The 15757-nt window shown below is 34.1% G+C and overlaps 1 protein-coding gene across 1 annotated transcript in view; it reads left to right on the forward strand.

Moving 5' to 3' along the window:
* Positions 1-15757, forward strand: part of LOC142972790 (uncharacterized) — a 293932-nt gene that overhangs the window by 224010 nt on the left and 54165 nt on the right. The window contains exon 6 of the mRNA XM_076114087.1: positions 14873-15034. Coding sequence (XP_075970202.1) covers positions 14873-15034 — 162 coding nt within the window. The remainder of the gene's footprint in view (positions 1-14872; positions 15035-15757) is intronic.

Raw genomic sequence — 15757 nt, forward strand, 5'->3', positions numbered from 1 at the left:
ACTAATAACTCAATCCATAGTCAACGTTCATCATGGACCGTGGACAGCTAGCTCAAGTCTTTTGTCAACAAAACCTCATAACGAACCGCGTTGATCTCCATCGCACAGGAGGCTCGCCCGCCCCTCGTCCCACGACAGGCCGCGTATGGAGCCCGTCGCGCCATGTAATATTGCTGTAGGGTTCTTTACTTTCATCGCAGTAGCTAAGTATCAACATGTGTGCCCATTCATCTCAACGATAATTACAATGTTTACGATCACGTTCAGTAAAGTTCAACGACAACGTTCTACCTGCCTGTTTGATTGATGCATCTCCGGTGTAATGACATATGAATCGTTACCTAACTCTGATACAAATTTCGAAAACACTGAACTCTGAAACATTCTACCACTGTCTGTTACTATTAATTCTGGTGTACTGAATAAAGAAACAACATTTATTTTGTAAAGAGTCGCTTTAACTCATTACTGTCTAGTGACCAAGCACAGGACACAACGAATAATATTTTTAAAGAACCGGCTATATACAAGTCGAAATCGCACAAGAAGGGTTCCGTACCACCATCCTACTAATATTATAAACGCGAAAGTTTGTGAGAATGCATGTATGTATGCATGTATGTATGTACGTATGAACGTATGTATGCATGTTTGTTACTCTTTCACGCAAATACTACTGATCTAATTACAAGATACTGCCTGGAGACAAACAGACAGCGCAGGCTTTGCAATAAGGTCCCGTTTTACCCTTTGGGTATAGAACCCTAAAAAGCATCTATTACAATCAGAACATATCGATAACCATTTGATTGAGGTAGAGGACCTAATACATCTGCATGAACTATGTATGTCTAAGAGATAATGTTTATACCAAGAGTGTATTGGTTGTTGTGGAGCACCCGGTACCTTTCTATGCGTTTAACAAATAAGACAATGATTTGTGTATTTCTGCACAAATGGTCTTAAGCAAGGGAATCAAAAAGGATTTCTAACAATCTCTAAAGTCCATATTCATCGTGGAAGACTAAGAAGACTAAACATTAACTGGATTACGACTAAAATAGTCTGCGCGTGACATTGATGTCCTTTACCCTTACGGTACTCCAGGGTTAAGTTAAAATCATGTAAATACATCCACTATCCGGCAGCACGTAGCAATAGATTTATTTTTCTGTTGCGTGAACTTAAGTGCATTACGGTCAGTAACCACTTTGAAGAGAATACAGCCTAAATAATGTCTGTAGTGCTGCAAGATCTTAACAGCTGCTAGAGTCTCGAGCTCACACGAATGGTATCAAGACACCGCTCCCTAAATTCGCTTACTAAAATAGCCAACCGCTCGCTTGAGTCCGTTTTCATGAACTTGAAGAAGCACCGCACCACACCCAACCGTGCTTGCGTCATGCACACGCGCTGCCGCAGCTGCGGTGATTGCAGCGATGGAGTTGCATGTGACACATTGGCAGCCGTCGCGTCGGCTCGCAAGGCGTACGCTGTTGTTCCCCAACCATCATAGACATCGACAAACGATCTAGAACATGTTAAATTTGTTGAATTAGTAGGTGGATTAGAGAAACATATGGTCTGCCATTGAATTATGACAGCCGCAACACGTATCGCGACTTCTAGAACAGAATCCAGAACCATTTCTAGAGCGTAAATCACGCCAATGACAACGCAACTCGGGTCTTCCAGGGCGGCTCCTGCTTTCACAACCGCTATTGGGCATATTTACAACATTTTTCTTTATACACCAAGCAAGCGAAAGTTTAGGACACAATTACAATTAGCTTCAATAGCGATGTTGTGCACAAGAATAAGTTTGGAACACTCACCAGATCTCACTGAAGTACACGATACTTACATGTAGCTCAATAACTCACGTAATCCGTATTTATAACAATAAAATACGCTTTTGTAAAATCTCATAAACGAAAATGTCAAAAGAAATGTCAAACTGCCGTATTCAATGGTCAGAGCGGAATAGAAGGCGTATGGTGTATCCCACTTCTGATTTTAGGATAACCAGAAGTGGAAGCAAATAAAAGAAAATACTTATCACATAGAACAGTTTTACTATAAGTCACAATCTTTAGCAAATTAACAAGCTCTTTACACATACAAACTGAATCACTTCAAAAATCAATTACAGACAAATAAATAATGAGAAAAATACAGCGTGACCATTCAAACGGGCAGAGGTACCCCTTAGCTAGTGAATCCTATGGAAAAGAGAGCTCAGAATGAGCTCGCAGCCCTTTTATGGACTCGGTCACGTGATCAACGTCACATTTCTTTTACTTCCTCTAATACATATGGCATTTCTTTTTCTTCCTCTAACAGTATATATAATCACTGACTTAAATACACCAGCCGTAGTTTACATAATTAAAAAAACATATTTATGCCATAATTGATAAATTATTACACAGTACAAAATCCCCATGGCCATCGTCCAGTAGTTGAGTTCTAAATGTACATAATGGTGTGTTAATGTGCCAGTAATGTGCTGTTGATGCCGCTATATCTATTGTTATGTAATCTGATAATACCGAGATTAAATAGACACGTGTTTGTCACTCTGCTATAAAGAATATTTAACTCAAATGACTAGCGTAGTCTTCTCTTTCGTTCTCATTACTCGTAGACTATTTTTTTCACCTTTCTATAGTAAAATGGAGGTAAACAAGAACTTTTTGGACTCTTCCAGAGTTCAGAGATTCCACAGTTCCCCTCTATGGAGAGTCTCTGAACATGTATTAAGACAATTAAAGAAGTCTAGGTTTTGCTCTAAGTACAGTAATACAATTTTAAATTGTTTTAAATAGTTACACTTTACACACAACCAATACCCCAGGGTAGAATTTGGGTAGTACATTTTCTTCTCTAAACTGCATTCATATAATTCTCTAGTTTACAACAAAGTAACAGCATTACAAAGTCTCACAGGCATCCTGACAAACAATGAGTGCAGCCTCCATCGGTTTCTTCATTGGTGTGTGATGATTGGAGCAATTTGCCCTGAGAACGTACTCGTTCGTTAAACCGGCCCACACGGCGCCAGATATTTACAGGCTGATGAGTTCAATTTGCCCGCTGAGGTGCAAAAGATCGACCTATCTTCAACAGAAGAATTTCTGAACTCTATCCGAATTTAAGCATTTCTAAGTTTTGAAGATTTGCTGCAGTTGCCGCGGACTGGCGAGTGAATAAACATAGTTTTATTTTAATAGAAAATATACGTTTTTATTTATACTTGCTTATTAATTGAACAAAAAAATTAGGTGACTAGGGGCGAATAAAAAATATTTTTGTTTGAATTGTTTGATTATCGTTTAGTTATGATGTCGAAAACCATTATATACCGTGAAATTTCCAAGCCATAGGAATAACAGAGCCACAGTCAGGGGTGGAATGTGTATAAACTCTCAAAAAAATCCCCTCACGACAGTTTCAAACTACGTACAATTTCAACACACTATCCTTTAAAGTGAGTGCTTGAAACAAAAGGTACATTTCCTCAGACTATAAAACTTCTTTATCGTTAAATAGCAGCTTTTAGAAACTTTGTTACGCAAATAAAAGTTGTGAGTTTAAAACAGAATTCCTTTTGTCTTACCATTGTAACAACAAACACTTTTAAACGTGTTATTTTATTACTTTTAGTAGCTATATTATATTGTCAACTTGATTTCTACGGAGTGACATTGTTGTGGAATATTTCAGTGAGAAATGTTCGTGTATTATTCTGTTTTAGTGTGTCGACTGTCGACCAATCTACGTTTAAGTGTACGCAAGTTCATGACGTGATAATAACGTTTTATGAAGTGATGAAGTAGTGTAAAATATTATTGTTATATCATGATACTGTGTTGTTGTACTTCTTTATTTGTAAAGGTTTGAGTAGAATCTAAAAGGAACTGCGCATATTGCACGTACACATGCTTCACAAGCAAATACAATGCTGTACACCTTCTTAGCTTTTCTTTGTGTGACAAATGCCTCTTGAAAAATCGTTATCTTGCTTATGATGTTTATTACTTTACATTGACATATTTAACGGTCCAGTATTTTAAAACTACGACAACTTCATATTTTCCTATTTATAGTTTAATAACTCTACGGGTTTATTTCAGGTGACTACATCACAAAAACCCCCAAAATACACCGCACCTTAAAAAGACAACAACAAAAACCTAATTAGCATTACTACATTCTATTCCACGCTCACAAAAAAAGGCTTTAGTAAAAAACCAGTAACCTCTTTGTATTCTCTGGGCGCACTCCAACGTGTTGCATTATTCCGCCATTCCCTCAGGTTTACGTGTGACGTTATAGAATTACTTATTCGATATGTGTCGCGAGAAACGCGTGAATTATTGTCTTGTTTACTTCTAGGGCTGTCAGCTGGATCAAATTTTAGTTTTCAATTTTGTTTTTGAAGTTTGTGTGATATAGTTTATATTTGGTTGTGTTGTGAGAAGACAGTTGAGATTATGGTGATTCACTATACTTTTTTAACCAAATTCTGGAAGATTCTGGGTAAGGCTTTTGCCCAGCAATACGACACTGACACAAGCATAATAAAAAAAAAATGAAGTACAAAGTCAAGGAAATTTCATAGCCTATAAATAATTTAATTAGCCATGCATAGTTAAGAACACAACGCCGTGACATTTACAAACTTCATATCGACGACTATAGAACATAAATTGAAAGAAAATATGACGTCCCTAGTTTTTGGGTTATTGAAAACATCAAGGGGTGAAGGGTACACATGAAAGAAAAATTGATTACGACGATATTCCATGAATATCAATGATGCTAATCACGTATGCTTTCAATTTGCAATTTGACAAATATTGATTCTTCTTATAATGTTACATTGAAACTTGGTTATGCCCGCCACGCCAGTCTCCGAATATATTTTATCAATAAAATGTTCAATGCTTCAAAAGACTCACTAACATTTCTATGACACTGTTGTTAAGCTTATGTATTCGTGTACAGAGCGTGTTCATTGTATCTTTTTCTTTATGAAATCAATTTCTTATAGACAGCTCAATTATTTGTTAAAAATGCTGACTTATAACTGCATTCTTGGTTTTCCGGCAAAACTAACATAATTTTAAATCCAGATAAACAAATAAAGCAATACGTCATTTAACAATATTTACATATTTATTAGTTTCTCAGTCCAATCAGGTAACTTATTAATCAAATTTCAAACCATACAAATCGCTATTGATTCCCTAATCTGTGATTTCCTATAATTTCTCAAGAGCAGTTGAAATAATTCGACTTAATTGACTGTTCTCTTCGCTGAAGACCATATTAATTTTACCTTCTAAGAAATCGTACTTTGGCTATACTCAGAGTAAGATTTTAATGAGCACTTAAAGTATTTTATAATCCTTAAGAAGGCCATAAGGCCAACATTCGTGTGCTTTGCCTAATTAAAAGCATTGTTGTTGAGTTTACCTTAAAATTTATTTTAAAATAACCATGCTATGTGTTGTACAAAACCGTAATTAGTGTTTTATTAATTCAATATCCGGAAACGAGATTTCGTTTGTGTTGTTTGTGCCGCTATTAGCCAATAAGAAGAAGGAGCAGGTTCTCAATTCGTTAGCACTTGACTTCTTTTGAACCCATTAATATTACACTGCTGGGCAAATGTTTCCTCCCGTAATTAGGGAGGGGTTAGGCCTTGCATACCTTTCATAACTGCTCTAAAGGACTCTCAGGTATTGATCTACTTAAAAAGAATTAAAATGACTTTGTAGTGGCAGTATTAAAAAAAAAGAAAGTTAATTTTTAATACTTATTATTTACTATGTGACCAAAACGACATGTTTCAATTTACACCTGTCACTCAACTGCGCTATAAAATTATGCTAACGTCTTTTTACTTACTAAAAAATATGTAATATGTGAGTAGATTTATAATAGTAATTTACCACGCAAATAAACTAGCACGAAAGAATAAATAATAATAAAATATGTCTTCATAATCCATAGATCGCGTGCTCATTAAAATTTATTCATAAAACTTGTGTCACATTTTTCAGACTTATCTAGCTTTGGGTAATAAATTTAAAATGTAGGTATATGCGGAATTTAAGTCAGACGGGTTGAGTCAGAGAGTAGAATATTAATAGAATAACGATATTTTTTTATAAAGGCGTTAAAACTTGTATTGTTTTTATGAAGTTTTTTTATTTTTGCATTTTTTAAATTGTAATGATTAAGTTCTTTGCTTAAACACACGACGAATCAAACTATGTTATTCTTATTTAATTTTTCGACCAAGGCTGTGACAGAATGTTTACGCATAAAAAATACATCAACTTAGTTTATAATTTAATACAAAGCCATTTTATAAACAACTATAAATTAATCATTCAAACATCAGCTTCAATACACCACTAACTTTGAACAATCGCTGTGCATAATCACGCCAACTAAGAACACTCAATCTAGACAACTTTGTGCTACGTAGAAAACATCACAAATTACCGCGAATATAATACAGGAATTCTCTCACAGTTCGCGCAATAAATTAATTGTACACTGTAGCCCACTGGGTGGACACTGGACACAGGCGAACGCCTTTCCTACATTGTTGCTCTCTCGCTAATTTCTGGCAAAGGCACCCACAAAAGTCATGTATGAGAAATTTATTCTGGTCTCGTCCGCACTGGCTCTTTGTGTTGCTAATTCCATTTTATTCTTTTCTATTCTGATGTCATTTACCTTGGGGGCACGTCGTTATAATATTCAGCGAGATCTTGGTAAAATCCTGGCGTAGTAATCTTTTTACTTTTGATGAATGGACGTCTTTTTTTTTGGAAGCCTGTGGCGTATTAATTGTGTTGGCTTAGTATTTTGAAACAATGGTCTGTGATTTTCTTTCCTGTTAAAGTTTGTTAAACGGAAACGTTTATACAAGTTTATGTAATTGGTTTTCTTTTTCTCGTAGGTGTACTGAAGATAATACGAAATAAAAAATAAAACAGGAACTGTACTACAAAAAAAAAAAAACTAAGTCGTGAGATACAAATACAATCACGTGATATTAATATCTACAACACAACTTGTGTGTCATAGAATCATGTTTAGATGGAAGACGATGAATTAGTTTAGTACGAGATTACTTTAACCAACTAAACTTGTTTATTAGTTTCAATACAGTTTCTATCGAGTTTTTGTTCTAAACAGTATAATAAATGCCATTAAAACCAGTTTATTAACATTAATAAAACTGAAAACTTGGAGACTTGAAATTGGTTTGTTCGTCTTAACACTTCACAACAACCTGTATCAAAACTCGAACAAAATAATCTTCTTATTTGTTTCGCCTCGAACTCCTTGGACAATAAAATATCGCGTTGCCAACATCAAAGTAAATAAACATTATATTTTCAAACAAATAATATCGAATTCTTTTTAACTTGACAACGGACAAAATGCGGGAGAATTTTTTCTTTCATAGACATTGACAGCGTGTTTATTGTATCTCATGCTTACTGTGGACAAAGATGTCGGTCAATATTTTCTCAATTTAAGTTTGTCCAAATATTTTTTTTGCTTTCTCGACATTGATTCGACTTGTGACTTTTCGGTTTCTTTTTTCATCGATATTATACTACATTTATTATTTATTGTGTTGTGGTTTAGGTAACGCTAATATTTGTTGAGCCTTTTTTCGTTTAAATGTATACAGTATGGTTGAATATGACTAAGAAAAGGCGTATAGATTCTTACAATCTCAGGCACTGTATTCTGTTCCTTACCAAAGACGATCAAATAACCTTAAAAGTTGAGTAACATGTAATAAAACAACAACGCGTACTTAATATTAAACTGCAACTATTTTTCGTCCCATAAAAAAAAACAATATAATCCTTATACAGTGTGTACCATTAATTTAGATGGCATGTCACGCAACAGCCGGGTTTCATCGTAAACTGTCACCGACAACTAGAACGTGACGTGACGCGGTCAGCGTGACACTGCAATAAGTGAGTGGAGTTGGCGACAAGTGGAGTGTTGTTTTGAAAAAATAATGTGGAACAAGGGGTTACTCTGAAATTGCTATTGATATTAGGTACAGGGTTTTTTATGTTTGTTTTACTGGTTAAATACATAAACACGTAGAATACAAGGTTAGAATTTATGCTAACAAATATAATGGCAGAAACTATTGTTAAATGGTTTTTTTTCTTATTGTATGATTTGTAGTGTAGATTATCACTAGTATTTAAGAAAGTAATGTTATTTGAATGGAAAAAATTTAACTAATCGTTGCAATAACAACATATTTTATTCCATCCTTTACAGACTCGTGTTTTCATGATAACATTCTAATTGAATATATTTTGATGTTACTGTACAGTTTTACGTACCGACACGCAATATTTATTTATCTAAAAATTCTTTATCCACCACACATCCCAGTGAAAATAGAATTTAAATTTTTACAATGCACCATTCATTCAATATGATTCATTGTTTTCATCTATTGTTAACAAAACCATTCTAAAACTAAAAATAACAGCTGAAAATACTTCAACCTAATATTTTAATAGCGAGCACGTTGACGTGACAATTGTTTCGTTACACGTTACGTTTAATTTGTTCACGTGTGACGTGACACGAGTTCTTTTATCGTGGGCTGCCGTGACACGTTGTCACGCTGACCGTGTCGCCGTGACACTGTACGTAACCGTACGTGTATTAGACGGCCAACGTTATCGAATTTGTAATTGAAATATTGTCCGGAAATATTTTTGGGGTTAGATTTTTAAGAGAGACGCGGTTTTAATTCAATTTTTGTTGTTTGAGACAGCTTTGACGTGAAATGGGTTTCCTGTATTCTTCTTCAGAATGATAATTATTATAAGCCTGTATCGTCTTGCTGCTAGACAAAGGCATCCCCCGTAGTTTTCCACTGTAACCTACCTCCGGCAGTTTGATTTCATTCTGGATTGAAGCTCATCTTTCTAAAGCATATAGCTTTAGAATGTTTTTGATTAAAAAACTATTGAATTACTTTTGTATTTATATAATAATTTTTGTATAATTACAAAGCAAAGAATTGCTCTTCTATTTTTGAGCTTACAAATATTGTTGCATTTATTTTGTCTAGCCTTTAGTATTAAAGATATAAAAAGACTGGCAGCATAATCCTGAACAACATAGATCAGACAGCAGAGAAAATAGCAATATATTTTTATTTAGACTTAAGGCGTAACATAAACCAAATAGTCGTAGATAAAGTAAAATAAGTCAGTATTTTCTCAATTAAATCCATAATATTGTACGTAACAATCTTGCTAATCCAGAATAAATTGGGCGAGCTAAAAGGATTACTGATAATAGGGGATGTTTTAGCTTTTATTCTCGTCTTTAGGGTGAATCTGTTTTGTTAGGATCAACTCAGAGAATTTTATTAGAGATTAACATTTTTTTGGTATAAATATGGAAGAATTTAAAAATAAATAATGAATAAACTAACCAAATTCTATAAGTAGTGACAGGCACTTTTCGTTACATAAATAAATATTATATTATTGGACAATCACACACGGTTATTAATTTTTATTGCAAACTAAGCAGAGCTTGTACAATGGTAACCAAATAACTGATAAACATACTTATACACTTCTAAATACATATTTACACATTATATATTAAAAACGAGGCTCAGAACGCATCTTATAAATAATAGTTACTTTTCCAGCCTTTAAGTTCACAGGTGTCTTATGTTCAGAAAATTCCTACGTCTCTATAATCCATACTAATATTATAAATGCGAAAGTAACTCTGTCTGTCTGTTACTCAATCACGCCTAAATTACTGAACCAATTTGCATGAAATTTGGTATGGAGATACTTTGATACCCGAGAAAGGACATAAGCTATATATCATCACGCTACGGCTAAAAGGAGCAGAGTACCAGTAAAAATGTTACAAAATCGGGGAAAAATTTCACCCATTCTCTCTTGCGTCCAATACGCAAGCGAAGTTGTGCGGGTCAGCTAGTATAAGTAATAAGAATGAAAGGTACTATACCTTTTTTAGAAATCAGAAACCTTATAATAATGTATTTATGTACTATAGTTTCTGACTTCTAAAGGTTTATAGTTTCTGATTTCCAAAGGTTCAGAGTCTAGACAATTCTGTAAGACCTAATTTATCTTGCAGCACTTTTTCTCTTATTAGGTGAGAATAAATTGGCTTTGTCGTTCGTGCACTGTAATTCCAGTCTTACAAAATTTAAGCGACTAAGACGAACTATGTGCTGTGTTTTACAGCAAACTGTTTTGTGTTAGATATTCTTCTTTGAAAATTCGTTTCAAAGATCTAATTCTATTTTATTAAACATTCTTTGAAATTGCACTATTCTTGTACAGGTGAAGATTGAGTAAGGGCAAGTAATTTTTAACCAAGTTCTATTGACACGTTAGCGTTTTTTTTAATTGAATGCAGTGCAATAGTACCATCAGAATTAAAATAAAAGACTAATATCAAACTACGTGAAACATTATTTGCAAGTAAGGGTTAGGGTAGGTAAAGTTGGAAAAAAAAAATATTATATTTATAGTATAAAAATGATATACTATATTAAAATGATCTAAGTTTACAGTGAGATCAGTAGAACAAAAAAAAATTGATTATATTTTTTCTAACTTTAAATAAAAAACAAAAGACCATCAATATAACCGTAGTTTCCTTTATACGTGCCTACGAGCCCGCTGCAGAAGACATGCTTTCTTTAAAAAATCATCATCCAAATCTGTTCTTCTGTCTAGAAGCTACGTTGCTACAGTCAGATACACGTAGCTATGAAAATCCTCTTTAACGTCGGCGATAAATAAAAATACTATCAAAAACTAATAAAAAACATCTTATAAAATAAAGGTGTCATGAAAAACTATATTGTACGATCAGCAATGTTTCACAACAGTATACCAGTGGAACCTTGAAAGTGCAAATTTATGAGGCAATTGTTCGTAATAGGCATCCGATGACAGTTCCGCTCATAATAAACCGCCGCCATAGCTCGCTTAATACGTAGTGATGGATTTATTGTTTATCGATACTAATGTAATTGTTTGTATTAATACATTATAGATGTTTGTTTTATTGGTGTTCGGTAATATTGTGAGAGTTTGTGTGGCGGTGTAATGTCGTATCTCAGTATCGCATAGATTTTAATTTTCGTGTCTACTATTGTCATTATATTATATAGATATTATATACTAACATTAATTATATTTATTAAAACCAGTTTTATCATTGTATTTACCTACACACAATTTAATTGACCGCATTTACTGCCGTATTAATAGATATAATTTCAATAATGGTTATAAATTCGCCAATACAAATACCACAATCTATCAATGATATTATAAATGCAAAAGTCAGTCTATCTGCCACACCATCATGTCTAAATTACCGAATCTTTTTTATGAAATTCATAGATAAATACAAAAAAGAACACGTCTCATAGTAAGCTATGGGACGTGTTTTTTTAGAGAAAAAGATTCATGTAAACTCATTTAAAAAACGATCCAATTCCTAAAAAAAATATTGTAAACTTACTAGAACAAACCCATACATGTCAGTAAATACATTACTATTGGTCAGTTACCACATTCTCACAAACAACTATCGACTTGAACTTTTGTCGAGTTCAAGCGCATAAAAAAATTGGCCGTTTTCCCCACAGGCGTGGGCTTAGAAAAAAATTAATGAATACTCATTTAAAAAATCAACTCCCGAAAAACATCGTATTGCTTTACTATACAATACCTCGATTCTCTACTACTATCGACTACCGACAACCGAACTGTCATCGAGAAATTTTGTATGAAAATCTGATCAGCGCCTCTGACGGGTGTCGTAGGAAACATTTTAGCAGTACGTTCTAAATGTCAAAATTTCGATAGCTAGCCGGTTGTCGGTAGCCGATAGTGGTAGAGAATCGAGGTACTGTTGAGTAAATACAAAGTATTGGTCAGTTACCACATTTCTCACGAACATCTATCGACAAAACTCCCCCATCACTAGTAGATCTCGCTCAGTCGGCAATGAGCGATGTAACACTCAATCATCGGACGTCTCTATCGCCGCTATCTAGTCTGGACTATGTGGCGGTGACTGATCACCGTCTAAGTACATATAAAGGGTTTTATACTACAGCTTAGGGAAAATGTAGACTGTTTTTTTGCCTTGTAAGATGATTGTATCAATCTTGAATAGTAATACTAATAGTTGTTACCTTTTTTATGACTAGGTTTGACGACTGATGTTTGAAAATATTACGATATATAAAAATATGTGTATTGTAGCTTTTTGTGTACAACTAAAGCAATCATACTATTCAATATAATCGGCAATTTTAGCAAAAGTAACTAACAAAGCATGTCCATATTTCATATCCTAGCGAATCTGCAAAATTGGGAGATAAGTGTCGCTTGTAGCGTTTTCATCTTTATAAAGAGACACATACTTCAAAAGAGTTATAACATGCTGCTATCATAGACAATCAGCAAGTTTATGACCAATTTTGTACAAAAAATCTTTAGCGCCTTTAGCGGCCACCGAAAGAAGTATTTGTGGTATATTTTAATTCTCAAACTCTCGATACTCGACAATACCAAGAATAAAAATGCGCGCTACTGTTCTGAAATTTAATATGACGTAAATTTTCTGTGTATTATTCCATACATATAAAAAATAATAAAAATAATAATGCAAGAAAATGCGCCTTATAAAAAGCATAATAATATTTTTTTCCAAACAAACGGATAGTTTTCCGGAGGCTCTGTTTTCCTTCAATTTACAGCCAGTATGTAAATTTAATTAGCACCACTATGTTAACCGAAGAAAGAAAAAAAAAGTCCAAACAAACTTTGCTTCTTTTAATTAACTATCTTGTTGACGTAAAGGCTGAACAGTTTTCCTTTGCATAGTTTAATTTAAAACTTTTAATAGTTGCTAAGAAATAATTGGTCTTGTTTTAATACAAACTAGTCACCGTAAGGAATTGGTTCGTTAATGATAACATCAAAGTAATTTAAGAGACGTCTTACATGCGACTTTTTTAGTATATGTATGAAATTGTATGAATATGTTTGAATCTTTGAAATTTGATGTTGAGATTGATTATGTAGTTTGGAGAGATAATTTGTTTGTATTTAATTGTTGTTTCGGAGAATTGATTTACCTTTTCGTGTTGTTAATTTAATCAGTTAGTGTTTAATTAATTTGTACTTATTTGTATCATTTTTTTTTTAGTTACGTTTTTTCATCGTAGTAAATTTATTATATCTTCTTCTTAGCGTTTATTCAATGCTACAATAAAGAAAATGGTCAAAGATTCTAAAAGTTAGATATTTTGCAGCAAAATTTGAATAACACACCTAAATTATAAACTTTTACAAATATCCAATAATGACCTACAAACAAAATATTTATAACATCTACAAGAAAAACGCTCGCAAACTCATGTTTATTCCACTAGCAGTAGACGTACGAACTTTAGTATATTAGTGGCAAAATCTATCGCATTATAGACAAGTAGGAAATCGCCTCACCTCGCTAAATAGATAGCCCTCATCTATAACGCGTCGGTTTCCGCACACACCGCCCGGTGAAGGCTTTGTATACCTAAGGCTTAATGTAACCGGAGTATAGTAAGAAACGTGTTAATGAATGTGAGATTTTAGCTCATTTATTGAATGAAAAAGAGTATTCATTTTGATTTTTTTAAAATTGTGGCTACATTATGAATGAAAACCTGTTTGACAAATTGTACGGCTGTGAACGCAAAATAAGTTTGTAAAGGATAACATGTTCAGTTGATTTACTAGGAACGGTAATAAAATAATAATTCTTACTAAAAAAATATAGAATCCACTTTGACTGTTGCCATTTTTTACTCAAATGCAGAGTCAATTTGGTGAAAATTGTCAAATGATAAATTAAAAACAAGGAGAAAACTTAGGCTTCTGCTTTTAGTCAGTCATAAGGCAAATAAACTCCATTCAATAATGACTACTATGATAAGCGTACAAAGAGTTCGCAGTATTGCAGATTCTACGTAAAATAAACAATTCTAAACAAAACAAACAATACAGGAAGTAACAAAACAAATGTATAAGTAATGTACAATGCATAATGAGTTTGAAAATACGTAATTAACGAAGGAAATCTTATTAATTTACTTGTCCGTAATGTTGGCTTTACAATTTCTTGGAAACGACAATACGTAATGGCTGTAACGCTTTTGATATTAGAGAATTTAATTTCCGGATTTGTTAAATCGTAACATTACGACGAACCTCTTAAGGATAGAGGCGTGTACACATTGTTAGACCCTTCACATTTTAACGGCCATTTACGTGTTTATTCGTTAAAGACAAGACCTCTACGCAGTACGCTGATTTGTTTACTGATGTGACTGACTTCCAGAACTTTTAAATCAGAAATCAGTTGCTACTATCAGCTCAAAATAAAACAGCATTCATCATTTTCTATTTTCGATCTACAAAATGTTCACTGCTTTAAAAACCCTAACTTTGGTCAGAATGCAATTATCTAAATCTAAAATCATGAATCGCGTTTGCATCGCGACTGAATCTGGGCCCGTGGGCGAGGGAACACAGCAGGCGACTGCTATGTGTCTTTATCAATGCTACGCGCGACATCATCGCGTTTGCATGGCTACAAAAAGTCGCCGTGGGCAACGGGCCTAAGAGTGACGCAAAAGCGTCTTTCTTAATCTAAACTTAGTACAATCCACTATGATGGCACCAAAAAAATTCCTTGTTTTCAAATCAACATTTTTTGTTCCCAGATTCAAGGCAAGCCAATAATCCAGCAGCGGATCCTCCCGAGTCCTGTAGTGTCAATAGATGCTCCTCATCACTACCGAAGTACTCCAGGGCCTGGCGATGAACATAACAACATCATCTTCAGCCCGTGGAAGGCATTTGGACCTTTCGTTGACACTATACAGGTAAGATGCCTCTGATGTTGTATATGTGACTGGTTTGCGACATCTTACGCTCGGAACTATCGAGTGTTGAAAGCTCCACAATTTACAAAATTTATCGATATCTCCTTGATTGTCGACAATGGTAAAAACCTCTCTCTCTGATGATCATGCACTGGGTTGAACCAATCACTGTTGGAATATCCTATATAGTATCCTGGAGTTTACTGCGTGCCTGACTTTTGGCTATAGGCTGTGAAGATGTATGTTCATACTGCTGCCTCCTTATGTGCTCAAAGACAGGTTCCACAGTTTAGCTGCCTAGATATCCTTGTGAGTGGATACTTGGCTACTAAATTATAGCAGGCCTGTTCAATGATCGGTTACCGATATCAACTGTTAATTGGTTACAACCGCAATCGTCTAGAGGCGTTCTGAGCATGGAAATTCTAAGCTAAATTACGACTAAACGACCACCGTTTTATTACTTACCTCGATGATAACTTACTGGGAAATGGATGCTGGACCTATGAATATATTAACTTTTATAATCTTTTAGTAATTAACTAGAGTTTTCTACTACTATTGACAAGGAGCTGTAAAAATTGTATAAAACAATTAAGCAGCGCCTCTCGCGTGCTCTAAGGGAACGTTTTAAAGAAAATTTTAAATGTTAATTTCTCGATTCTATTGATATCATTTTTTAAGACCCTATTCCGTTATAAATATGATGATGATGACTAGTGA

Source organism: Anticarsia gemmatalis, chromosome 5 (genome assembly GCF_050436995.1).
Source record: "Anticarsia gemmatalis isolate Benzon Research Colony breed Stoneville strain chromosome 5, ilAntGemm2 primary, whole genome shotgun sequence".
NCBI classification, from domain to species: domain Eukaryota; kingdom Metazoa; phylum Arthropoda; class Insecta; order Lepidoptera; family Erebidae; genus Anticarsia; species Anticarsia gemmatalis.